This window comes from Chiloscyllium punctatum, chromosome 8, assembly GCF_047496795.1.
Source record: "Chiloscyllium punctatum isolate Juve2018m chromosome 8, sChiPun1.3, whole genome shotgun sequence".
NCBI classification, from domain to species: Eukaryota; Metazoa; Chordata; class Chondrichthyes; order Orectolobiformes; family Hemiscylliidae; genus Chiloscyllium; species Chiloscyllium punctatum.
The window spans coordinates 80,737,819-80,765,789 of NC_092746.1; the positions used below are offsets into that span (position 1 = coordinate 80,737,819).

Here is a 27,971-nt window from a genome sequence, read left to right on the forward strand (position 1 = left end):
AAATGAATAAGTCATAAGCAAGTAACACCTTAATTACTTCAGTTTGTAGACTTCATACTCAACCAATAAATTGTAATCTGAATCTAACTGTTATAAAGACTCAAATTTATTTGAGTATTAGAAATGTATTGCATATTCTGTTTAAGAGAGTAAGGTGCAGATTCTTAAATTTTGAACAAGTGAGAAACCACCAAATGAATGTCTGTGAATTTTGATCACTTGATATCACTCTTAGACTTTGGGTTACAATATGATCGTTTTAAGCTCTTCTTCAAGAACTTCGTGTAAAATCTAGGCGGGATATTCTGGTACGGAGCTGACGATACTATATCTTGGCTAAGGGGGATGGGGTAATTTTTGTGACTTCACATGTCTGGACGTGTTCCTCATTGAAAAATTTGTTTGCACTGCCAGGAACTTAGCAACCATTAATTTGTAATCTCACAAGTAACATGTGTGTATATTTCTGAAATCTTCTGTCAAGAAGGGATGTTTCCTGTCTGGACTAATCAGATAATTGTGTCCCAAAAGTGCTAAACTGAAATGCACAGTCATTATTCTGCCTGTTTATGAGGACGTTCTATCTAAATGTAAATATATATATTTTGAAGTTTTAATATTATCCATTCTGGAAAGCTCTGTCTATGGAAAGAGGGAGCATAAGTGTGTTTTATTTTTTTCTTTCAATCATCTTTGTTTCCTTCATTAGTGCCTTCCCTAATGTACTATTTAACTTGTCCCTCACTCATATCCTGCTCCTGAATGAATGAATCAATCAATTAATGATTCTATTATCATGTGTATTTTACAGTGAGAAAAACAGTAAAATACAGTGAAAAACTTTTCCACTAGCACCATGATCTGGCGCCATTTTAAATAGTTTTAAGAATAAGAGAAAAATAGACAGACATAGCTTAAGAGAGTCCATCAATCCTGAATCAGCTCAAGAAAAATGTTGCTTGCACGGCCATCCATCCTCCACTGCCATCTACACCAGACCCACCCAACGTGGAAGTCACCAAACCTCAGGCACCATCTTTTGCTGCTGGACCTACTTCACTGATGTTGCCTACCCTGATGTAACAGCTATTGATTCTGATGCCAGGCTGCATGCTTGCCCTGGAAAAATAAATTCAGGGCTCACTCACCGCTGCCATGAGGTCCATGCTAGGCTCCCTCACTGACAGTGATGCCGTCCATGCTCAGGACAAGAGGTAAGTAAAAAGAGAAAAAAGAAAGAAAAGCGGTTGGAGCTTTAGAGCCCTATTCTGCCAACATCTTGTATGGAGCTGCAAAAAATGATATCTGTGAGGTATCGGTTAGCTCAGTTAGCTAAATGATGAGTGAGTGATACCAGTAGTGAGGTTCGGCAGATAGGCTGGTTGCAGGCACGTGAAGTTCCTGTTTTCTCAACCTTGCCCCTTTCATGAGATGTGACCCTTAGGTTAAACTCACCACCAGCTGTCCCTCTCAAATTGAAAAAGTCATTCATAGGATGAGGCTATCACTGGCAGAATAATGACTGTGCATTTCAGTTTAGCACTTTTGGAACACAATTACCTGATTAGTCCAGACAGGAAACATCCCTTCTTGACAGAAGATTTCAGAAATATACACACATGTTACTTGTGAGATTACAAATTAATGGTTGCTAAGTTCCTGGCAGTGCAAACAAATTTTTCAATGAGGAACACGTCCAGACATGTGAAGTCACAAAAATTACCCCATCCCCCTTAGCCAAGATATAGTATCTTCAGCTCCGTACCAGAATATCCCGCCTAGATTTTACACGAAGTTCAGTTCCCATCCCTAAGACTCAGCCATGTTGCTGTTTCATGGGCTCACATGTAAGCCAAGTAAGGATGTCATTTTTCCTTCCGTGAAGGACATTAGTGAACCAGATGGGGCTTTTTCCCTGATATCAGTAATGGATACACAGTCATCATTAGACTGTTAATTCCAGATTTTATTTATTGTATTCAAATTACACTACCTACTGTGGCAGGATTCAAATCCAGGTCCCCAGAACATTACCTGGGTTTCTAGAATAACAGTTCAGTGATTGTATCACAAGGCTGTCACCCTCCTTTTACTTCTACTGCTCCTGTAGTTTGATCTGTCTCCAGAATATACTGCAGCAATTTGCTAAATTAGCTTCAACAGTGGCAGCATCTGTGAAGAGAAATTAGTACTAGGTTCTGAGGAAGGGTCACCGGACCCAAAATACTAACTCTGGTTTCTCTTCATAGATGCTGCCAGACCTGCTGAGATTTTCTAGCAATTTCTGTTTTTCTTTCTGATTTTCAGAATTTGCAGTTCTTTTAGTTTTTGCTTCATCAATGCCACCTGGCCTTCTACTGCTGATAATGGTATTGAAGCTTCATAAAGTTTGGGTTCTGTTCCAAGACACACAGACACTTAGTTAATATGAATAGGTCAATTTTTTTAGAATTCTCTGCTCAATACTAGATGTAGTACTGATGTATTCTGGAATAAAAGCATTTTGAATTCAAATGCAATTCACCAGGTTATCTTACTGTACTACACCCGTGCCCAACCTTTGGGAAGCCTTCTTGTAAAACTTACATTAAGACAACTCATGGTTAAAGTAAGTCATATTATTGAGATAAATGGAATGTTCTGATTTTACTTTAATACCCCAACACTTATGTTTGCACATTATGAATTTCTTGTTGCGGAGGTAAAACAGTCAATGAGCTTTAAGCAAAATGTTGGAATCTGGTCTCATGTTTCATGTATTCAACCTGAATGTTGCTTATTCCACAGATATTACAGAAGTGGTGCTTCTGTGTTTTTTTTTCTCATATCCTGTTTATATACTGTTACCTAGTCTCTCCTTAAAACAATTTAGACAATTTGCACCAGAATGTTTAAAAATGAATTTGCCCAGGTGTCCTACAATACCAAAGCAATCAAATGAATATGAGCCAAAGCTGATACCAAAGCAAACAGTTCCCTTTGCCAGGAACAAAATCACAATAATCTTTAAAGCTAAACATACTATCTCTCGTTCTACTTGACCCGTTCAGGTGACAGTACTTCCCAAGTCTCTTGTCAGCTTTATGCAGGTGCTCTCTCTGTGGCTCTCTTTCCGGGTCTATGAAGCTGCTTTCTTCCTCCCTCCCTCTGGATGGCCAGCTGGTCTCTACCCCTTGCCATGCTCGTATCTCAGAAGGCCTCAGACAATTCCAAGAAATTGCAAGTGAGGTGAACCCTGTTTTTATATCTTTCAGATGATTTTCTGGAACTTTCTATAGTTCTGGTCAAGCAGGGAGATACACTTAATAGTTTGAAACAAGAGCCAATCATTTAGATGGCATGCTACTGTCAGTTTCTTTGTGTAGCAGGACCCAATCCCTTTCTGTCTGGGCCCTCTTTTGTTTAGTGGATATGTTATTGGAGGTACTGAAAACAACAAGTGCTGGGGATCACAGCGGAACAAACAACATCCACGCAGAGACAGCAAGTGAACATTTTGAATTTAGATAACTCTTCAGCTCTGATGTCTTTAGTACAGGTTCCAGCATCTGCCGTAATTTGCCCCTAAATTATATCTGCCCAGAATAACTGTTGCCTTTTACAGGATTATATCATTTGCACCTGGCTGCTATGTTTATAGTGTGTCTGTGAGTTTTGTAATTTCAGGGTTTTATTTGGCAAATGTACCCAGCATTCCTTACTGTTTTGCCAAGTTAGCAATCTTTCTGCGTTTTAGCCGCCAGGAAGCTGCTACAATATGAAGACAGATGACATAACATTTAAAAGCCATCAACTTCTGCAGACTATATTTACAAAGAGGCTGTGTGGAAAATGTGGCTTTCAGTCAATCATATAAAGATGTGAATGAGAAGCAGGAGTATGTCATTTGTCCCCATAAACCAGCCCTATTATTCAGTAATATCATGGCTGATCTGATTATTCCACATTCCTGCTTATCCATGATGACCACCTCTGCCTTAAAGAGATTGATAGTTCCTACACACTGACCTTTTACAATGCATGTACTAGGATACTTGGATCCCTCTGCAATCTCTCACAATTTGGGTAATATGTTTCATTTTATTCGTGCTAAAATAGACAAATTCACATTTCCCATGTTATACTTCATTTGCTAGATCTTTTTCACTCACATAATCTTCTTTTGCCATTTGTAGTCTACTTATGCTCTCTTCACAACTTATTTGATTTGATTTTGATTTGATTTGATTTATTATTGTCACAGGTAGAGTGAAAAGTTTTGCTTTGCTTGCAGTACAGGAAGGTCATACCATACAAAGTGCATAAGATAATAGGAACGAGCGAGGAATAAAATGTAATGGCTGCAGAGAAAGTGCCCTCTCTCCTGTTGGCTGGCTAATTTTCTCTACATTTTGGTATGTTTCTCCTCCACTATGGTATCTATTGCTGCAATAACCTTTGACATGGCACACCATCATTTACCTACTGGAAATATACATACAACAGTTCCCCTTCATCCACACTACATTCTACCTCTTCAATTTCATTTCTCATCCACTCTTCCAGTCACTTGTATCAGTCAGTATCAGCACCTCTCCTGTTTCTCCTTTGCAATCAATGATTGTATCTCAGCTCCTCTTGTTTTTCATGTTAACACAACTCTCCATCCAATAACGCACTCCACATGCTCACCAAGGGTTCGTGAGGCCCAAGATATCTTCTTAAGCCATCATTTATCTTTTCCCCCTTCATCAGTTCCCCTTGTAGGATTTATCAACTTTCAATATTCAACATGAAACAATATTGGATTACAGTGTAAAAATAAACTATCTTCCAAACCGTCTATTTGTGTCTTTCTCTCTATCACTGAGGTGATAGAAACCATAATATCTCTCTCCTGTGTGCACAGTTATTGATCTTTCCTGTCAAGAAAACTGCTTTGGAGATAATTACTCGCCTTGACAGTTCATTTCTTTTGGAACAATAAAATAATATTGGAAGTATAACATCATCTTGTAGTTTTTACAAATCTCCATTAATGTGCCAAAATACCTCAAAGCATTTCCCTCAAATATTACAAGGGAGCATAATGGTTTAATTCTGTGGTGGCTTTTCATAAAGGAAGAACAATAAGAATGAAATCACTGTGAGGGACCTATACAATAGATAGCAGGAGGTAAATCCTTGGGTAAAGGGAGATGAGGGATTGAAAGAGTTTAATGTTAGAGGAACAATAGTTTGAAAGACTATGGTGGGGAGAGACGGTGGTGAGTTTCATTATAAAACAAATGCAGGCAGCAGGGATAGGAGATATCAGAGGAGAGAGGATGCAAAGTCATCTAAATAACGTGACATTAACAGTAAACTTGAGGTTATGGGGAACCAGGAACCAAATTAAGCAACGAGGAGATAGGTGATGTGATTTATAGTGGAAGATAGAAGATATACAGCAACATTTATATTGAGCTGAAGTTCAGGAAGTGTGGAAGATGGGAGGTTGGATAGCATTTAATAGATAGCGTGTATTGGAATAATCAAAATTGGAACTTACAAAAGAAACTTTCAGTAGTAAATTGGCAGCTAGAGAGGAGCCCAAGTGAACAATATTAACCCAACAAATAAAGCATCCCCTCATTCTGTGGCGTGAGTTTTATGCATGGATTGCAGCACAATATGGCTTAACAGTGCCTTCTTAAAAGTGAATAGGAATGGGCAATAAATGCTGACCAAGTCAGTGAGGTGCATTTTCTGTAAATTAACAAAATAAATCCTCTCCTCTGTTTTGTACTTTAATAGCTCTCTGTCCTTCTCATTTCAGTTCAATTCAGGTTGACAGAACACAAAACAGAAACATGTTATCAGAATACAACTCTTTCGTTCCTTTAATACAAACACAAGCACAAACTTTATCTCTGCTTTATTTAATAAGTATCTAAATAGATGTTCTATGCTAATGCCTTTGATATTACTCAAACATCCCAAGGCACCAAACAAGAATATTAACAATAAAATATTGATACTGAGCCACATTAGGAGATATCAAGACAGATGATCAAATATTAATCAAAGACAATAGGTTTTAATGATTATCTTGAATAAAACAGAAAAAATAGAGAGATTACGATTTTATTGCAGATTTTAGGGTTTTGGCAGCTGAATGCATGGTTGTCAGTGCTGGAACAATTGCAAGTAAAGATATGGAAAATTCCAGAAATGAAGGAGCACAGAAATCTCAAACAAGGCTAACAAGGTTATAGGGATTGAAGGGGATGAGATTGTGGAGGCAGTGGACGAGGTTTTCAAAACTGAAATGCTGTTCTGAAGAAGAGTCCTACCAGACTCAAAGCAGTAACACTGTTTTGTTGTCCATTGAGGCATGTTGAACCTGCTGACTTCCTACAAAATTCAATTTGTTTGATGAAAATGTTAATAGATGGGAAGTTCCTTAGGTCTTGAGTGAATAGGATTTGGGGTGTGTTAAGGAGAGATTTCAATCAGCACAAGCTAATGTAAGATGAGAGGCCAACCAGGAAAACAATTAAATACTCAAACTGTGAAGTTATAAAGACATGGATGAGGCTTTGCCCTTCATATAAGCTAAGGCAGGCTCAGAAATAACAATGTTAGAGATCTAAATAGGCCGTGTTAGTGATGACGTGGTGGGAAGCTCATGTCAGCATCTAATCCAATAAAATTCTGTCAATGTCTGACTCAGCGTCAAACAGTTGTCAGGGAGAAGGTTAGAAACCATTGTCAAGGAACAGCAATTGCCATAGGGTCTCTGGTCTCTCCAGTGTTAAGTACGAAATTTTGGCTCCCCAGCATTGGACGGTCTGACACATCAGACACAGTGGAAAGGTCAAGAGAGAAGGCGGTGAGTGAAATACAAACAGAACATGCTGGAGAGATGCAACAGCTCTGGCAGCATCTCTGCAGAAAGATACAGAGTTGATGTTTCAAGTCCAAATTCACTCATCTTTGGAAAAGACTTGCTGAGTTTCTCCATCACTTTCTGTTTTTGTTTCAGATCTCTGACACCTGCAGTAATTTCTTTGATAGTGACATGGAGCTTATTGCCATCAACATACAGATAGCATCTAATATCCTACTTTCAGATGATGTTGCTAAAAGACTGCCTGTAGGTGAGAAATAAGAGGTGATGATTGGGGTCACGAATAGATCCTTGACGGGGTGGGGGATGTGAACCAGAGGTACTGACCCTGGAGAAACGCCATTGTGGGGATTCTATGGTGTTTGTTTTTGAATTCTATTTGAATTCCCAAGTGAAAATTTAGCATAGCTGACTTGAACAGTCTTACCAAATCCTAGGATATCTGGAATGTTAACTGCACTGCACATGGTTAGTCTACAATATATATTTGGAACACTGTCATTTCCTGAACCAGCAATGTTATGTTCAAACCCTGGTTTTGAAGGAGGCTCAGGTCTTAAAGTACAGATTTTAAATCCGGCGTGAAATGATAGTTGCAAAATTAATCATGTCACTATGAAGGTCGCCAATATTTTAGATCTTCCAGTTCATTCCAACTTTTATTTTGGGCAGTCAAAATGTCAGTCAAAGGGGGTGTGTGTGTGTGTGAGAGAGGGAAAGAGAGAGAGAGAGACAGAGAGAGAGTGTGTGTGTGTGTGTGTGTGTGCACGTGCGTATCTTTGGGTGTGTGCACATGCACATGTGCATGTGTGTACATTTGCGAAGTGTTAAGACATGACACATCATCCCCCTGTTTCCAACGTTACAAAATGTGTCCATTCAAGATGGCATTGGAACGTGGCAACATTTTGTGAATTGTCTACAGCAGATTTTATTGAGTCATCTAGACTCAAAAAATAGCTTGCTCTCTCTCCGTGGATGTTTCCTGACCCACTGTGATCTCCAGCATTTGCTATTTTCAGATAAAATTTCAGCATCTGCCTGTATTGTATTCTTACATATCATATAATGATTCAGCTCTTCTAAAATTCTATTCTAAGCCTGTCAGAATTACTAAAAATATTTTCTTAAATCTACTTTTAGATATAAAGATTCTATGACCGGCTTGACCAGCAATAGTGGAATCTCAAGACCAGCGGACCTAAGGGCCTACCAACTTCCCTCAAGCCTGACCTCCTCATGGAAACCCAGAACTAAGACTCAATCAACGCAGGAACAAGACCTGACCCCACAGTGACCCAATGTCAAGGAGGTCTGACCAAACTAGTCAGAAGACCCCCCTCCCACCCCGAAATGCTCAAAACCATAACTTGTGCCCAGGATCCCATCTTGGAGCAACAGACTTCCCTCACCAATGCCCAGGATCAACTAAGAGCAGCCAGCTACCCAGGAAACATTGGACTTCAGGCAGAAGATATAAAAGATTGAACAAACATGTGAACAGATTCAAGAACAGCTTCTTCCCCACTGTTCTTCTTTCCCTGACTTTTGAATGGACTTCTGCAATGTTAATTCTGATCTCTCTCTCTCTGCACCATCTCTGTGGTGATAACACTGCTTTCTGTTCTGCTACCCTGATGCGCTTTGTATGGTATGATCAGCCTGTATAGCAAGCAAAACAACACTTTTCACTGTATCTTGGTACATGTGACCACAACAAACAACCAATTAATCAATCTAATTGCCAGAAACAGATACACATGGTTACAATTGTCAATTTGGTAATTATACCAATGAAACATTTTGAGACAGCAAGATTACCAAATTCAAAATTCAGTATAATGCTTTGGATTTCAGATGAGATGGTGGCCTTTTGGTATTATTGCTCGACTATTAATCCAGAAACTCGGTTATTGTTCTGGGAACCTGGGTTCAAATCCTGCCATGGCAGATGGTGGAATTTCAATTCAATTATAAAATACAAATCTTGAATTAAGAACCTACAGATGACCACGAAACCATTGCCAATTGTTGGGGTAAAACCCATCTGATCAGTAATGTCCTTTAGGGCAGGAGATCTGTTGTCCATATTTGGTCTGGCCTACATGTGACTCCAAATCTAGAGTAATGTGGTTAACTCTCAACTGCCCTTTGAAATGGCTTAGTAAGCCATTCAGTTCAAGGACAACTAGGGATGGGCAATAAAGGCTGGCCAGCTAGTGATACCCATGTTCTACAAATAAGTTTAACAAAACTTCTGATCTGGTAATGATATAACCATCTGGAGGGTACGCATTGTTCTCTGTTGCATTTGTTTGAAAACTTGTTTGTTTTGTTGCTGGTTGCTGTCAGTCAAAATCAATTTGCACAATTATCATATTCAGACTTTTCTTCCTCACTGTCTTTGTATAAGATTAGTATGTTGTGGATGCATCTGAGATACCTTGTGTTGCTTTGCAATGCAGTGCTAAGATCAACAATGACCCCATATGACCTGGGATGGTTGCAAATTCTAGAGGCCTTTGTTACAATTCAAATATTTATATTTGTATCTCTGGCCAGTACTCTCTGCCCAATTCTCAGTTTTGATTGTTCTCTACCTATACACTTGCGATGTATCTCTCTTTCATTCTTCCCTGTGTTTGAAAAAAAATCCTGTGTCTCAAAATGGTTAGGGAATTTATTGTTGGGTGATGCAAGATGTTTGCTTGACAAGTCTTGATACTCCTTTCTCAGATAATGCTTAATGTCTCCTCCTATATTTCTGATGATCTTTGGCACCTAATGTCATTTGTGAGTCAAAGCAATATGCAAAGCTTTCTCATTGCTGTCATCCAGTTTTATTCTTCCTCCTTCAGATAGGTAATCTTGCGGTGTTTGGTGTTTCATTCAGAGATACAGTTCTGCCAGTATTCTTTCCTCCACTTTGCACAGCATCCAAATGTTTCCAAATGCCCAGTAGTAGCTCATTAAGTTCAAGCAGTGCTCGGTCTGGCATTTAACTTGTGTTGGAGTGGATGGTACTCTGGTACTGTACAGCACCTAAATTAGCTTTGCTAGGAGTACACCATGAAAAGTTACTTGAATTGAAAAAAATTCACAATTAACCTTGTAGGGTGATGGCATCACAAATGATTATGTTTGAACATACACTGAGCTTCTGCAAATGCAATGATTTTGAAACTCAGTACCATTGTAATGCTATAATTGGAATGACTCATTAAAAGATAACAGAAAAGATAAAGCTCCCTAGTTAAACATTTCTGGAGGCAGATATTGTGAAGTCAGTGGGAATTTACAATCCTTTCAGGAATAGCACAATGTTGTGTAATGAATGTTCTAAGCCGTGCCTCTACATTCGTGTTTACAGTTGATTATTTGTTTTTATTCAAGGACGTTCTCGCTGTTTAATGGAAGAAGTATACACAGAAGAGGATTGCAAATCTTCATTGAATAACCAATGAAAGGAGCCTGGAAAATACTGTTTCAACTATTTTCTGTGATTTTCCTAACAGTGGGACCATGCAGAGGAACTGAATTCCAAGACACAAGAATTGTTCCTGATAATTCCAATGGTACAGGTCAATACCAGGACAATAATAATGAAGTAGTCTGTAAGTTATGCGCTTTCAGTTCAAAATTTATGTTTCCAAATCACTTAATTGTCTGAAATCCTAATGTTCTTAAATAGAACTAACATCGCTCCATAATTTTTTCTGCAATGAAAGGACTTTATACAAATTCTAACTCAGAAATGGTTTGATTGAAAAGTTGATTAATTACATTTCCCTTATTGTTACTGAGGTCTGAGATTTGGCTAGCCAAAAACAATGCTCACAAAATATTTAAAACTGGAAAGAACTGCGGATGCTGTAAATCAGAAACAAAAACAGAAATTGTTTTACAAAATTAGAAGTAGAAGGAGGAAGACCAGGAGAGATTGTTCACAGAGTCAGAGGGCATTGTATATCAACTAATAGCATCTGGTAATAGCCCAAACAATGGATATACCATAACACAGTAAGCTACCTCGGCTACAAAGCACATCAAAACCTGAAAGTTTTCTGTTTGTTAGAAAAACTATGACTGATCTCTGCCATCTAATAAAACAAGATTATCAATACAGTCCATAGATCTCCCTACAATCAGCCTCAGTAAATTCAATCTCCCCAGTGTGTATCCTGATAACCATCTCCTTTGCCATCCACTTTATATTTTACACGGTTCTTTCAATTTTTTGGTGGAGAGATTTCACTCTCATTTCAGAATTCTTGTCAATTTTTCACATAAAAATTTAGATGAAGATTATTTTAAAATGTATTTCCATTTAAAACTTATTTTAAATGGGATGATTTCTCAGTACAGTCTAAATATTTGTTTCTGGACACTAAGTTAACTAATTAATATTTTAACTCATTAATATTTTTTCAGAGTTCAAATAGTGAGCAATTTGTTGACTGCACCTGACGAAGGGGCAGCACTCGGAAAGTTTGTGTAATTTCAAATAAACTTGGTGCACTGTAACCTGGTGTTTTGTGACTTCTGACTGTTGTTTTCTTTTGGCAATTCTGATATCATGTTTCTCATGATTGTGTTAGATTGATGACACTTTGATCTCTCTTGGTCAAGGAGAAGTTAGGAAAGACAGGGAGCTGAACCTTACCATACTTCAAAAGTGTCACTTTCATAGAATTTTGTAGTGGGTTTCTCTGTGAGGCTTATTGGATTATTTTGAGTTATTTTCCCAAATTTGATGATGCTGCTCCTTTAACATGGTTATGCGGGCCTTGGTTTTATTCAAAATTATTGTACAAGGCAGAGTTGCCAAAATGTCTGGGTTGATTTACTTGAAAAAGCTTTTAAGTTAAAAAAAAACACTTGTGCAATGAAAGGGGAGTGGCCAGTTCTCCCACCTCTGCTTTGCTCTGGTTTGATTTGGTTTGGGTTTTAGCAGTCTGGCTGTTCAGAGCAGTTAGTCAGTTTTGAGGCTGCGGCTCAAAGAAGCAGCTGCATGGAAGAAGGTGTTCCATGCTGATTCTCTCTGCCATGTCTCCTATAAGAACCTGTCTTTACCTTTTTGCCAAGGAGTTTTTATGGGGATTGTTGCAAGTATTTGGAACAGCATCATAAAGTCAGGATAGGCTGTTGGCTTTTTGAATAGATTCAGTTATTCTATATTCTGTTGTCTTTTATTTATGCTCCATTCGATAATCTTGCAAATAAACGCTGCTTTGTTTAAAATTATGTAGCTTGGCCAGCTGGATCACTTTTGGAATACCACTTCACACCTGCTTAAAACAGCTAGCAAAGTTAGGATCCAGCTTACTTTCTTGAAATGTTTTGAGTGAGTCTGGCCTGGTCCATGACAGATTGGGGGCTTGTCCTGGATTTGTTCGATAGTTCCGATTTATGATTAGTGTTGCTGGACTCAAAGGTGGTGAGTGGTAGGTCTTAGTGGTTTAAACAGTGCTTGGGATAGCAATGGCTCTTTCAATCACTAAGAGTTTTTTGGGGGTGAAAGAAGTGACTGTGTAGTCCTTAGAAAAGGTGAATAAAGCTAAATTGCTTAAATTAGCAGATAATCTGGAGTGGGAGCTGCTTCCTTACATGAGGAAAGAAGAGATAATTACAGCAATAGCTCAGCAGTTAGATTTGCTAGAAACACCGTCAGAATCTTTAGAGATGGCTAAAATTCATTTGACAATGAAGCAGCTTGAGTTAGCAGCAAAAGACAAGGAAAGGACAACAGAAATTGAACTGTTTGAATTACAATTAGAAGCAGAGGAAAGAGAAAAAGAATGAATTGCTTTAGTAGAACAAAAAGGAAAAAAGAAGATAAACAGAGAGAAGAGAGAAAAGGAGACAGCAAAGGAAGGAAGAGGGGGAGTTCAACTTCAGAAATTGACACTTTGACAGGAAAGTCAACTTTAAGGGATGGAGATAGAGGCTTAAGGTAAGCTTAGTGAGGAAGAGCAGAGGGTTAAAATGGTAAGATCAACAACTGAAATGGCTGATGATTATGAGTTCTTTCATACATCAAAGTTTGGCTTCCAACATCAGTTTTAATCTATAATGGATAGAAATTGAGGAAAAGAGAAATCCTCACATGCTAAAGAAAAGGTAGATCTTGGAGAAGTTCATTAAGATAACTTAACATTGGGTAAAAAGAAAATCCTTGAAGGGGGAAGAGAAGTTAAAAAGCTTTGGAGTTTTCACTGCAGTAAAGTAGGCCACATGAAAGCACAGTGTTGGTGGGTTAGGAAAAGCACAGGGAAGCCAGATGTAAGAAAACAGGATAACAGGATAACAGGATAAGCCAGTGAATTTTGTTGGAGTAGGACTGGAAATCACAGTGGAGGCTAGAATGTACAAGGTTGGTTAAAGTGCCAGATCTTCTTAAACCTGTGAAAGTAAAGTTTACTTTCATAGGCCAGGAGCAACAGATAAAGACATTACAATATTAAGAGATACAGGATCCTCTCAATCTTTGATGTTGAATGATTATTGGGGTAAAACCCATCTGGCTCAATAATGTCCTTTAGGGGAAGAGATATGCTGTCTATATTTAGTCTGGCCTACATATAACTTCAAATCCTGCCTGAAGGGTGTCTCCCTTGACTTGACTGAGGACTACTCCCCTTAGGCTTTCAGACATGGCCAGTTGATTGAAGTATATACAGTATATCTACTGTGTATGCTGCTGGTATGTGGCATAGGTGTGAGATTGATGTAGCAAAGTGATAAACATGTTCATCCCTTTGACCCATGACTACTAGCTTCCTGACGTTGTGTCTGCACTGTGTATTGCACACCTGTTAACTTTAGCTGATGAGGAAAAGTGCGAAAAGACAAGGCATGGATGCTAGACACTAAAGAAACAGCCCAGAGATGCATCCAGGTCTAATGAATAAGGTGGGTGATTGTTCTTGCACGTGAAGTGCCCTTGCAGCCACATTCTAATGATAGTCATTTTGCAGCAATAACCCGATGAAGCATTCTGTAGTTGGGTCAGAGTTGTTCCATGTGTGTGTAGAAATTGGCATGTGTTGGATGCCAGCATCTGGGGATATGGGATTTCATGTCTAGGATTTGTAACATCTTGCTTTTATCTGGTGGGTGGTAGAATAGCAGAATACATATTAATTAGCTGAGATTAAGTAATAATTAGGGTGATAATGAGCAATAATCCCCATTAATTGTCCTCTCAGCACTCACTAATGAGAATCTCATCTCACCATCCAGGACCAAGATGGGAAATGCAACTTGTTGCTCCAAGAGAGAAAGTCTTTGCTTGACTTATGCTACAATTCTTCCTAATTTCTCACTATAGCTCTTGGCATTCAGGAAGATTCTGAGCTGAATATTACTGTAGATTAAAGCAGTTCATGGTACAAATCAAACTTTTGCTTTATTGAATGTGAACTCAATCCACTTTCAAAGTGATTGGGAAAAAGATTGAAAGAAAAGATAAATGCCTCAGAGGTACCAATTTCTGGTTCACATCGTCTTAGAAACTATTGTTATGTCTAAATGTTAGGCCATCACAAAAATAAATTTAAGTAACATGAGATATTGTTCATAAAGTTGGTACTTAGAATGATTGTATCTGCAACCGATGCCTTTGAATCCAAGAAAGTACCTGCAATAAATATAAATTAATAAGTCACTTGGTTTCCTGTGCATCAAACATCATAATACAAACAGATGCTTTATTTTGCTGAAGGAATGACTGTAGAGACTTCCAGAGTGGACCTCAGCAACATTAACAGAAAAAGTATTAGACGCACGGTTCAAGGTGTTATTGTGTAATTCGGTAGGAAATAATTTTTCTCGATGAATGTGAAAATGATATTTATTGAGAAAATCATGCATGCTCCTCTGATTCCTTCATTATCAGGTCTCATGTTAGCTGCAGTTCCTGAGAGGGGAACGAAGGTTAGAATCTTCAGGAAGACCATTGTTAAAGAATAATCATTTCTGATTATACTGTAATGTAACACATCTAGCTCAGGAATGCAAGTCTGCAATGGAAACGCAGGTCATTTACGTAACAGAAATTTTCAGAATTGAATTCACAGTTGAACTGTGTGGAATGCTCATGGATTTCTTCAATACAGCCCAAAGAGGGTCACCACTCACAGGATACAATGTACCAAAATTAAAATTTATCCCACAAAACATCACTTTGAACCGAAGTTACATTATGAAGTCAGTTAAGAAAGCAGCACACAGCCAATTGCTTTGTAGAAAATAGTAATTCATCAGGTGTTAAACCAATATAGTTTTCATTGCAAGTTCTTTCATTTGAGCACTGTAAACATCTATTACTGCAATTGTCCTCACAAATACACTGTATTTCATGTCCCATACACTTGTTTAGCTCTGTCATTGGTGTTTGGTATGTAAACCAGTCAAAATCTTTTATGACATACTCATTAAAAGGAACAATTGTGTCATATATTAACTCCTTCATCCCAGGAATCCGTCAAGTTAACCTCTTCTGAACTGCTTAAAATGTAATAATTTCCTTTCTTAAATAAGGATATAGAAATAATACATAGTACTCCATATGTAATCTCATTAATGCACTGTGTAACTGTGGCAAAACTTCCCTACTGTTGAGCCCATTTCTCTTACAATAGCACACAAAAAGTTTTCAACCCTTCAACAGATGGGAAAAGTTTTTTCCAATTCACACTATTCAAGTCCCTCATAATTTTGAATCTCTTTCTCACTTCTCCTCTCAGCCTTCTCTTCCCCCAGGAAAATAATTCCAACCATTCCAATCTAAGAAACTTAAGTTCCTCATCCCCAGAAGCATTTCTGTGAATCTTTTCTGCAGTCTCTCTAATTCCATCATATCTTTCCTGAAATGTGACACCCAGAACTGAACATCATACGAGATTTGTTGCTCTATCAAATTTCTATACAAATATCAAATTTAATCTAATATTTTTTGCTTTTGTACTCTATTCCCCTATTAATATTGATTTGGAGATGCCGGTGTTGGACTGGGGTGTACAAAGTTAAAAATCACACAACACCAGGTTATAGTCCAACAGGTTTAATTGGAAGCACACTAGCTTTCGGAACGACGCTCCTTCATCAGGTGATTGTAACCTGATGAAGGAGCGTCGCTCTGAAAGCTAGTGTGCTTCCAATTAAACCTGTTGGACTATAACCTGGTGTTGTGTGATTTTTAACGTTGTTCCCTATTAATAAGTGACTTATTAACCACAACCTCATCCTGCCCTGTTCAATAATTTCTGCACATTAACATATCCATTCCAAATCCCTTTGCTTTTCTACCATTCATTTTATATTGTCTATCCACACTCTTCTTACCAAAATGAATCATTCCATAATGATCCATTTTAAATTTTGTCCACCAGTTGTCCATCCATTCCATTATCCTACCTGCATTCCTTTGAAGTTCATATCACTTCCAAGTTTTATATCACCTGCACATTTTGAAATTGTGCCCAGTACAATAAGCTCTGGATCATTCATTGATATCAGGAGAAGCAAGATCCTGGACACCATTTCTAGAGAACTCCTCTATAAGTATACTTTCAGTCAGGAAAATAACACTTCACTGTGTGGCTCTCTGTTCCCTGCTTCTCAGCCAATTTTGTATCCATGTTCCTCTCTCTTTTATTTAATAAAGTCAAAATGTTTTTTAGAAATCTATTCTGCAGGACTTTCTCAGATAGAACATAGAACATAGAACAATACAGCACAGAACAGGCCCTTCAGCCCTCGATGTTGCGCCAACCTGTGAACTATTCTCAGCTCGTCTCCCTACACTATCCCAAAAGGCCCTCTACCTTTCATTTAAAAAGTAACCTCAGGAGGCCAGAATTAAGAACAACCCATCCAATGTTGACCAGCACTCAGGTGACTAGGTTCAGGGTTCTGGAAGATTATATAAAGAGAAAAGATGAGTGCGCAAGTTTTTTCCTGTTATGCTGTTATAGAGGTCATAGAGATGTACAGCATAGAAACAGATCCTTTGGTCCAATTCATGCGTGCCAACCAGATATCCTAAATTAATCTAGTCACACCTTTGCCAGGCCCATATCCCTCTAAACCTTTCCTGTTCATGTACCCATCCAGGTGCCTTTTAAATGTTGTAATTGTACCAGCTTCCACCACTTCCTCTGGCAGCTCATTCCATCCGCACACTACCCTCTGTGTGAAAAAATTGTCCCTTAGTCTCTTACCAAACTGCTGAAGCACATTGATTATTGTCAAGTGCTTGCCACTATTACAGTATGTAATATAATGTATTTATAGCAAAAACAAGGTAATTTGCTGATCCTTCACCTTTCATTTCTTTATCCACTGTAAGACCACCTTGTTAATAACCTCCACTACCAACTCTGTGAAATGGGTAAGGCTGTGGCCTCTGAGACATCACCATCAGTCTGCAGCTGCTTAAATCTGCATACTCTCATCTGTTCCTGCAAGCGTCTACATACTTAAGTACATTCACTGGCAATGTAAGCCTGCAGTGAAAATTCTCTGACATTGTGGATGACCTTGCTGCCAACACAACATAATGTTATTAGGAGAAAGTGAGGACTGCAGATGCAGAGCCAGAATTGAAAGGTATGGCACTGGAAAAGCACAGCAGGTCAGGCAACATCCAAAGAGCCAAAAAGTCGATGTTTCGGGCACAAGACCTTCTTCAAGAGGAGAGGGGGTTTGAAAGAGAGAGATGGGTCGAGAAGGGAGGGAAGCTAGCAAGATTGGGGAGACGGAGTGAAAGAAAGGGGAAGACAAAGCGAGTGAGGGGGCAGAGAATGCAAGAAAGGGGGCAAAGAGTACGACAGAAGGGGGCAGAGAAATTAAAAATGAAGGGCTTGTGCCAGAAATGTCAATTCTCCTGCTTCTCAGATCTTGCTTGACCTGCTGTGATTTTCCAGCGCCACACTTCAACATAATGTTATTGCCTTATTGTGTTGCTGTTTTTTGATTATGTGCACAAGTATTTTGGCACACGTCACTCTTGGCTAGCAATCTCACATCATTGCCATAAATGCCATAGAAAACTAGGAGTAGAATGAGACATTTTTGTCTCCTGTTTGTTCTGTTATCCAATCACATCATGTCTGATCAATATGTCAACTTTACTTACCCAACTTTATTCCATATCTCTTAATACTCTAGCATTATATTACATGTATGATGGAATATTACAGTAATTTGAGCAAAATGGGCTATTGTGACATTTGTAATAGAATCAAATAAGAAGTCTAATATCTGGCCTGGGGAAGGGTGTTGGACGCAGCTTTGCCAATGTTGTCTCTGAGGCCTTGGTACTCTTGTCCTCAGAGTTTGAGGAGGTAGCTTCTGGGGAAGCAGTGATAATGGATATGCTAGTGGTATCTCCAAGACAACAGACCAAGAAGATGTCTTGATCTGGGGCTAGATATGGCATGAAATGGATGGCATTGACAGCAGTGTTACTGTGAGAATTGCAGGGAATGAAGAGTGGCACTTAGTCGCTTGGTATGACACAGATGTCTCGGTATCATTGCAGGAGTGGTCCCCGTCCTCTACTGCGAGAGATGGGATTCTCTCCTCATAGAGGCTGAGGAGATGAATGTCACGCTCTCCTTCATACTCCTTTCAGCTCTATTGAATTGAATTAAATTGAATTGAATTGAATTTATTATCATGTGTACCGAGGCACAGTGAAAAACTTTGTCTTGTAAGCAATACAGGCAGATCACAGAGTAAACAGCATAGATAAATAAAAAATAGGTAAACAGCAGCAAAAATAAAAACACAGGTACAGGCAAATGTTAAGAGCTTGTGGGTCTATTCAGTATTCTAACAACAATTGGGTAGAATCTGTTTTGAAACCGGCTGGTGCATGTGTTCAGGCTTCTGTACCTTCTCCCCGATGGTAGAGATTGCAGAAAAACATCACCAGGGTGGAATGGATCTTTGAGAATGCTGGTGGCCTTTCCTTGATAGTGGGCCTGGTAGATGGATTCTATAGATGGGAGGCTGGCCTTTGTGATTGTCTGGGCCTAGTTCACCACTTTCTGTAACCATTTCTGATCTTGACTGGGACACCTGCCATACCAGGTAGTGATACATCCAGACAGAATGCTCTCGATGATGCACCTATAAAAGTTGGCAAGAGTATTCGCCGTCATGCAAAATTTCCTCAACTGCCTGAGGAAGAAGAAACATTGTTGGGCCTTTGTAACCAGTGCGACCACATGAAGAGTCCAAGAAAGTTTGTTGTGGATGACCACTCCCAGGAGCTTGACATTCTTCATTCATTCCACCTCTGTGCTGTTAATGTGTTAGGGGGGCATGAGTAATATCCCGCCGAAAATTAATAATGAGTTCCTTGGTTTTGCTGGCATTGAGAGCTAGGTTGTTCTCAGTGCACCATTTTTCCAGGTCATCCACCTTCCGTCTGTAGTCTCTTTCGTCACCATCTGAGATTTGACTGACTATAGTGATGTCATCAGTGAACTTGTAAATGGTCTTGTAAATTTGGTCTTGCTTCTCCTGACATGAGGAAAAGGGAGGAATTAAGTGACCTCCATATGGCAGTGCTGCTGTTCCTCACACTATTGAGACCCCTTCAATCAGAGTGGCAACTTTGGACTTGGCTGCTAAGGTCTGATTGGCATGGTCAGCGCTTCAAGTAGTGTGTGCCCCTTCAGGTCCCTGTCAGAGAAGCAAGCAGCCATCTTCCCCTGATTCTGTTCTTGACCAAGCAGGGCAGCTTTGGAATGTCAATGATTGTCCAGGTGCACCAAGGTCTTTCAAATATGGTGCAGCAGACATCTGATAAGTGGTCAGGTCCCTGAATGGTGTGTAATAGCATGGGACAAGAATCTAATTTGAAGGACGGGGTAGGGTTGGGGTAGATAGCATGTTTGGTAAAATACAGTGCAAAATCTGTCTGGGCCTCACAGCAAGCTTCCTTCCAAAAAACTCAACACAGCCAAACAAAATTAGATCAGCCCCGATTTTTGTCAAAGATTCATTTAAACAAATAGCTATTGTCTTTTGAGAGAGAACCTTTTCCCATCAGACATTCTGTGAAAAAGTGTTTTCTCTCTAGCTCTAATTTGAAGATCTTGGGCAGGATTTTCCCTTTGAGAAGTGTAGGAAAATGGAGAAAAGGCAAATAATCTGGTGGGCTGGCACAAAGATAACCACCCGCTTTCCATCACTTTAGCAATTAATTTCAGGGTAGATTAAATTAGATTAGATTACTTACAGTGTGGAAACAGGCCCTTCAGCCCAACAAGTCCACACTGACTCTCCGAAGAGCAACCCACCCAGACCCATTCCCCTACATTTACCCCTTCACCTAACACTACAGGCAATTTAGCACGGCCAATTCACCTAACCTGCACATCTTTGGACTGTGGGAGGAAACCGGAGCACCTGGAGGAAACCCACGCAGACACGGGGAGAATGTGCAAACTCCACACAGACAGTTGCCCGAGGCAGGAAATGAACCCGGGTCTCTGGTGCTGTGAGGCAGCTGTGCTAGCCACTGTGCCACCGTGCCACCCATTGGAATTCCATTGTTAATCTTTCCAACTCACCACCAATTTATGAGGTTAAAATGGTTAAATAATGACCACTTAAAGGCCTGGACCTGTCACTGACCCGATAAACCTTCTCAAATAAGTGAGAGAAAATAGCAGCCTTACCAATTGGGAAAATGGGCCAACCTGCCTGTCAGGACAGGATGTAGGCCTCAACCCCTTCCCCTGCCTCCAACTGGCCTCATATCTCTCTCACTTAGCCCACATCCCCTCCCCAAAACACTTACTGAGACTGCAGCACTGTCACTCATCCAGTAATCCGGCTTTCCATGCTTTACTGCTGCACTAAGTGACTGTTGCCCTCAAATTAACCAGTAACCTCAGATCGAGTGCGATATCTCCATTTGAAAAGTCACCTCATTTACACTTGATCACTGCTTGCTGGTGGGGCGAGGGGATGTCTCAGACAGAAAGGTACCTATCCGACACTTAGACTGTAAAAAGGAAAATCTTCCATAATGTGCCTTTGTTCTGAATACATCCACCAGAAGAAATAGTTTCTAGGTACTGACTGTATTCAACCCATTAATCATTTTGAACAGTACAGTTAGATCAGCATTCTAAATTCAACAGAGTACCATTCAAGCTTTTGCAACCTGCTTTTGTAATTTAAATCTTTGATAATCCTTTGAAAGCCAATATGTTTTTCCTGAGGTTTGAGATTCCGGACCCGATACAGGACTCCAGATGGTGTCTGATCAAAGCTCACTCTAAGCCATCATTTCCTCCTCTGGTATCCCACATTAATCACTTTTGGCAAATTATAGAAATTCATTTCACTTGGAAAATTCTTATTACAGTCTCTTTGTAAAGCTACTCAACTGAATATGACTTTGGCTGCTGCTTCCAGATATCCATATCTAAACTATTCACATACATTTTAAAAGGTAATTAGAAATGTACTGAAATGTTGGCCTTTATCCCAAAGCCAGTGGTGTATGTAAGTGAGAACATGATGCTTCCTCTTTCAGTGTGCTTTCTGTCCTCTGAATGAGATAGAGTGCTCGCTCTTTCTATTACTGCCTCGCATATTAATGTCTTTTGACATTTAATGAATGCACTGCTGTTGAAAAGTGAATGTTTCATCCATTCCATGTTATCCTAAAGACTTTGCAATCTGATTTCACTAAAAGTGTTGACTCCTTCTACTCCATTTACAAATTCTCCATCAATGCACACTTTAGTGGACTTTAAAGCTGGATCCATGAATCATGAACCTAGTAATCTTAGTGAGTGGATCATTTCATAATTACGGTGGTGCATAACCATGTCATTGCAGCTGTTCCTGGCTGGCTAATGAATGCCAAGAAGTGTCATGGGTACAGATATTTTCTAATCAACCTGTTCAGAGATGCTATTACTCAGTTCTCACAGAATCACTACAGTGGGGAAAGAGGCCGTTCGGCGCATTGGGTCTGCACTGACCCTCTGAAGATCATCCTAACCAGACATAGGCATCCCACCCGCTCCCCAATCCCCCCCCCCCCCCCCCCCCCCAAACCTATCCCTGCAATCCCACATTTTCCATTGCTAATCCACCTAACCTGAACATCCCTGGTCACTACAATGTCATTTTCAGCATGGTCAGTACACTTAATCTGCATTTCTTTGGACTGTGGAAGGAAACCAGAGCACCCAGAGGAAATCAATGCAGACACAGGGAGAATGTGCAAACTCCACATGGCCAGTCACTTGAGGCTGGAATTGAGCCTGTGCCCTAGGCATTGAGACAACAGTGCTAACCACTGTGCCAGCCCAATAAATCCTCTTCCCCTGACAGGGAGTTGAACCCAGGCTGCGACAATGTTCGTGGCATATGAGTACTGAAGATATGTGTCATCAACGTCAATAATAAATATTGAAATAAAGTTATGAATTTTAATTATAGACAGTGAAAGTAAGTCGGTAGTGTTAGTTATTACAGTGAAGGTAAGAACAAAGAACAAAGAAAGTTACAGCAAAAGGACAAGTCTTTTGAACCTCCAAGCCTGCGCTGATCCAGATCCTCTATCTAAACCTGTCACTTATTTTCTAAGGATCTGTTTCCCTCTGCTCCCTGCCCATTCATTATCTGTCCAGATAAATCTTAAATGACAGTATCATGCATGCCTCTACCATCTTTGCTGGCAACACATTCCAGGTTACCACCACTCTCTTCTAAAGAACTTTCTATGCATATCGCCCTTAAACTTTTCCCCTTATCAATAAAATAAAACAACGAACTGTCGGTGCTGGAAATCTGAAACCGAAACTAAAAATGCTGGTGAAACGCTGCAGGTCTGGCAGCATCTGTGGGGAGAGAACCAGAATGAATATTACAAATTGAGTGATTCTTCTTCAGAACTGAAAGGAACAGGAAATTGATTATTTTGTTGCGGTAGATCGAAGGGGAGGGGAAGTGGATGTAAAAGATGGTAACAGTTTGATTTAGCAAAAGAGAAAGACAATGGTAGTAAAGGAGAGATAGAAATGTAAAATGGGTATGAAAGATTATTGTTGAAAGGAGAAAATAAAATCTGCTATACTGAGAGTAAAGGCAACAAGATACAAACAGACCATGGCCGGGCTGGGGTGGACAGCAGGTGGTTGTAATCAAAATGGAGAACAGTCAAAGGAACATGACCTCTGTCTTCCAGACAACACTCCACTCCAGCTCAGGCTGTGTCTTATTAGTGTCTCATTGGCTTTACTCTCAGGAGAGGAGACCCATTGCTCCTTTTCACGCTTATCATTTACATCCATTTTACATCTCTATCACTCCTTTACCTCCATTTGCATTCCCTTTGCCTTTTAGTTTTGGTACTCTCACCATCTCTTTCATTCACTCCTCCTCCCCGTCATCAACATCATCAGAACAATCATTTTCCAGTCTCTTTCAGTTCTGAAGAATTACTTGATATATAACATTCACTCTGTTTCTCTCTCCACAGATGCTGCCAGACCTGTTGAGTTGGTTCAGCATTTTCTGATAATTAATGAATTGTTGTGCTCATCCTTGTTGTTTTAGATTATTAACATTTTCATTTTTTGAAAAGGCTTTTCATCTGAAAAATGTGACTTTGAGGCTGGTTTCTGCAACTGGTCTATTGATCAGGCATCACCGGCTAGATGGACCAGAATGAATGGCGACAGTGGCATTGGACCGGAGATTGACCACAGGGGAAATCGATCAGGTATGGAAGTATAAATATTTGCCTCTAACTTGATAGTAAATTGCATTAAAACTGTTTTAAGTATAAAACGAGTTACACTGTGACAATTATTCACAAGGACTAAGAGTTTGATATATTTATGCTTGTCTTTTTTTTATAAGTGTTCATCAGTTCACAGAAGAAAATCTAGTCTATGATTGTATTTTTAAAAATAATTGTGTATTTAAGTTCTGCTTTTGAGGAATTCATGATATAAAGGCAGAAAGCTGGAAGAACATAGCAGGCCAGGCTGGTTTGAACTAGTAGAATGGGGAATGGAGGTGGTGTGGTGGAGAGCTAACTGGATGACGGGGGGAGGAAAAGCACCTTGTTCAAAATAGGTGGACATTTGGGATGCTCGCGAGGGGAATGTCTCCTTGTCTGAGCAGATGCAACAGAGGCTCATTCACCCCAAATGCAATAAAGACAGAGTTCCCCCTGGTCCTCATTTACCACTCCACCAGTCTCCACATTCAACACATCATTGTTAAACACTTTCGCCAACTCCAACTAGACCCCACCATGAAGAACATCTTCCCCTCCGCACCCCTCTACATCTTCTGCTAGGACCATTACTTTTGACCGTCCTTGGTTTGAGCCATTCTTCCCACCAACATCACCCCCCACCCCACCCCCAAACCCCCAGGTATCTTCCCCCGCAACCAAGAAAGGTCCAAAACCTGCCGGTACACCACACCCCTCACTACCATCCAGAGTCCTTCCAGGTGAAAGTGAGGACTGCAGATGCTGGAGATCAGCATCAAGATTAGAGTGGTGCTGGAAATGCACAGCGTGTCAGGCAGCATCCAAGGAGCAGGAAAATTGACGTTTCAGGCAGGAGCCCTTCATCAGGATTCCTGATGAAGGGCTCCTGCCTAAAACGTCAATTTCCCAGTTATTCCAGGTGCGACAGAGGTTTACCTGCCTCACTTCCAACCTAGTTTACTGCATCATGTGCGCCCGATCTGGTCTTCTTTATATCGGGGAGACCGAACGTAAACTTAGGGAACAGCTTACCGAGCATCTCAGCAATGCTGCAGGGGCCGACCAGACCTCCCAGACACTGCCCATTTTAATTACCCCCAATCACGTCCTTTCCAACATGACCAGCCTTGGCCTCCTCCATTGCCAAAAGGTACCACAGCGCCTATTGGAGGAACAACACCTTATCTTCTGTCTGGGCAGCCTACAGCCCAGAGGACTCAACATTGAATTTTCCAATTTCAGATAACCTACCTCCCTATCTCCTAACTCCCTTCCCAGCCCCTCCCCATTCCTTCCACTGCTCCCTGCCACCAACTGGATTCATCCCTCCCATTGACCAACCAGGTTGTACTCTCTACCAGTCTTCACCTACCCCCACTCCACCACCCTGCCCCCGCCACTCCCTTTATCTGCAGCTCCCCCCACACCCACCCCCAGTCCTGAAGAAGGGTTACACCTGAAACATTGACTTCTCCACCTCCTGATGCTGCCTGGCTTGCTGTGTTCTTCCAGCCTCCTGCCTGTGTACATTGGATACCAGCATCTGCAGTTTTTTTTGTCTCTAACCAAGTTTGAGGGATTAATACCACAGATCTATTCCTGTTTATTTAACCAATATATTAACATATGTTCTTTGCTGAATTGTTTGGCTTGAAGTTTATTTTCAGAATTAGCTTGCATAAAACCCGAAGCCCTGTAAATTGCTACAGCTATTTTGAGGTTTGTGGAATTTTCCCTTAGAATAAGACAGACTTCAGGCCTTATACTCTGGTTATTAATCTTTCTAAACCAAAGGTTCATGCACTAATTAGAATAAAACATATCGGTTAATAGCAATAGAAAGATCTGTGTTGGTACTATAGTCATCTCTTTCTAAATAAGCTCTGATAATACCAAATGGAAGGCAAAAGCGCAGGCCGAGAGATTTGTTGCTACCAGACCCATTTCTCAGGGACAAAACTTTCCTAGGTGCATGCTCACTAACCTGTTTGTTGTCTCTAGGATACTCGAAGGCAAGACTAGGGTATTTTAAAGCAAATGCCTGTAGCAAATTGCCGTCTGTGACTTCCTTTGCTCTGCTCTAACTACTGCATGCTTCTTCCCCATGGTTCATTATGTGATAATCCTTATTCTAGTTTGACCTTTAAAGTTAGTCTTGTTGAGGCTGGTTTAAACTAGCTTGGCAGTGAGACGAGAACCTAAGCGGTATCCAAAATTAGGAGGGGCATAACCTGGTATCAGGAAGGGGAAAAGCTGCTAGGGAAACCAGAAAACATGAGAAACAAAGTCACGCTTGGAGGATGGTTCAAATGCCGAATGATATCAAAAAAAGACAAAGTGAAGGGAATTCTACTTGAATGTGCATAGCATTCCCAACAAAGTGGATGATCTCGGGCACAAATCAGGACATAGTGGTATGATCCACATGCCATTACAGGATGTTGACCAGAACTAGGAACTCAATATTAGAGAATATTCAATGTTTGAAAAGGATGGACAAGAAGGAAAAAGAGGTGGAACAAGGGATATGATCGGTACATTAGTAAGGAAGATCAGAAGAACAATGTGTGCAGTTTGTTTCTGTGGAGCTAATAAACAGCAAGGTGCAGCAGACATTGGGTGGATTCATTCATTGACCACCAAATAATAGTAGTAGTGTAGGCATGGTATTAATCAGGAAATAAGAGAAGCTTGTAGTCTGGTCAACACAGTAATAGTGGATGACTTCAATCTGCATTCAGACTGGGTAAACCAATTGAGCGCTTGACAGCTCATTGGTAGATGAGTTTCTGGCATGTGTTAGAGATTCTTTTCAAGAGAAGCTCATTAAAGACCAGACTGGATGACAGGCCATTTCAGATTTAGTCTTATGGAATGAAAATGATCTCATTATTAATCTCTTTGTAAATGAGCCTATAATAACATCTTAATCTGAAGCAAGTGAGTTCAGAGTCAAGAGTGTGGTGCTGGAAAAGCACTGCAGGTCAGGCAGCATCTGAGGAGCAGGAGAAACTGCGATTGACCTGGCCTGCTGTGCTTTTCCAGCACTACAGTCTCAACTCTGATCTCCAGCATCTGCAGTCCTCACTTTCTCCAAGGGAGTTCAGTTTGAATGAGGGACTATGAAAGTATGAGATACAAGTTAGCTGAACTGGATTGGGAAAATTCATTAAAATGGATGACTATCCATAGGCAGTGGGCAGTCTTTAAAGAACTATTACATGGCTCACAGTAATTACATGTTCCTTCAAGACAAATATATCAGAAGCCGATAGATTGGTAAGGATGAGGTCAAATTTGCTTTTCCCTTTTGATGGTTCCCTCACCACATGCTGTAGACCCAGTCTAGCAGCTTTGTTCTTTAGGGCCTGACCAGCTTGATCAGCATATTTCTGTTTAGCCGCCATTACTGGTGGGCATTGAAATCGCCAACAAAGATACAGTCTGCATCCTTGCTGCCCCCAGTGCTTTCTCCAAGTATTGTTCATCAGCTGAGGGAATATGTTATGTGGTAATCAGCTGGAGGATTCCTTGCCCAGGTTTAACTGAAGCCATGAGATTTCATGGGATGCAGAGTCAATGTTGAGAACTCCCAGGGCAACTATCCCCAAACTGTATACTACTACTCCAGCACATCTGTTGAGTCTCTCCTGCTGGTGGGACAGGATATATCTAGGGATGGTGATGCTGGCAGGTTATGTGTATTGGCCATGCTGAAAATTGAACCATAGTGTCTAGGGATGTGCAAGCTAGGTGGATCAGTCATGGGATGTAGAGGGTTATGGGGATAGAATGGCCGGGGGGGGGGGCGGGGCGATTGGTTTGGGTGAGATGTTCTTTGGACGGTCAGTGCAAACTCAATGTGTTGAATGGCCTCTTTCTGCACAGTAGGGATTCTAGGATTCTATGGCTTTGCAGAATCAACAGGGCTGTTTTTGCCATTGCTGTTTCCAGTGCCTAGGTCCATCTGGTTTGATTTCTTTTTTGAGACTTTCTAATGATTGTTGCAACATCATAGCTTACTGGGCCATTTCAAAAGACAATTACGAGTCAATCACATTGCTGTAGGTCTGGAGTAACATATAGGGCAGACCAGTTGATTTCTTCCCCGAAAGGACAGATCCTGACCAATAACATGGTCATGATTAGACTTTCAACTTCAAACCTTTACTGAATTCAAATTTCACCATGTGGCAGGATTTGAACCTGGGTCCCCAGAACATTAACTGGGCCTGATTACTAAAGTTATTGTGATAATAATGCGACACCATCACCGCTCCCTGTTGGGCATAGTCAACATGGACTTGTAAATGAAAAATTGTGTTTGACAAA

General features: G+C 40.3%; 1 protein-coding gene across 1 annotated transcript in view; it reads left to right on the top strand.

Moving 5' to 3' along the window:
- The first annotated feature begins 10,252 nt into the window (after positions 1 to 10,252).
- LOC140480282 (MAM and LDL-receptor class A domain-containing protein 1-like) overlaps positions 10,253 to 27,971 on the top strand; it is a 404,689-nt gene continuing 386,970 nt past the window's right edge. Inside the window, exons 1-2 of the mRNA XM_072574989.1 lie at positions 10,253 to 10,485; positions 23,499 to 23,636. Coding sequence (XP_072431090.1) covers positions 10,332 to 10,485; positions 23,499 to 23,636 — 292 coding nt within the window. The 5' untranslated portion in view covers positions 10,253 to 10,331. The remainder of the gene's footprint in view (positions 10,486 to 23,498; positions 23,637 to 27,971) is intronic.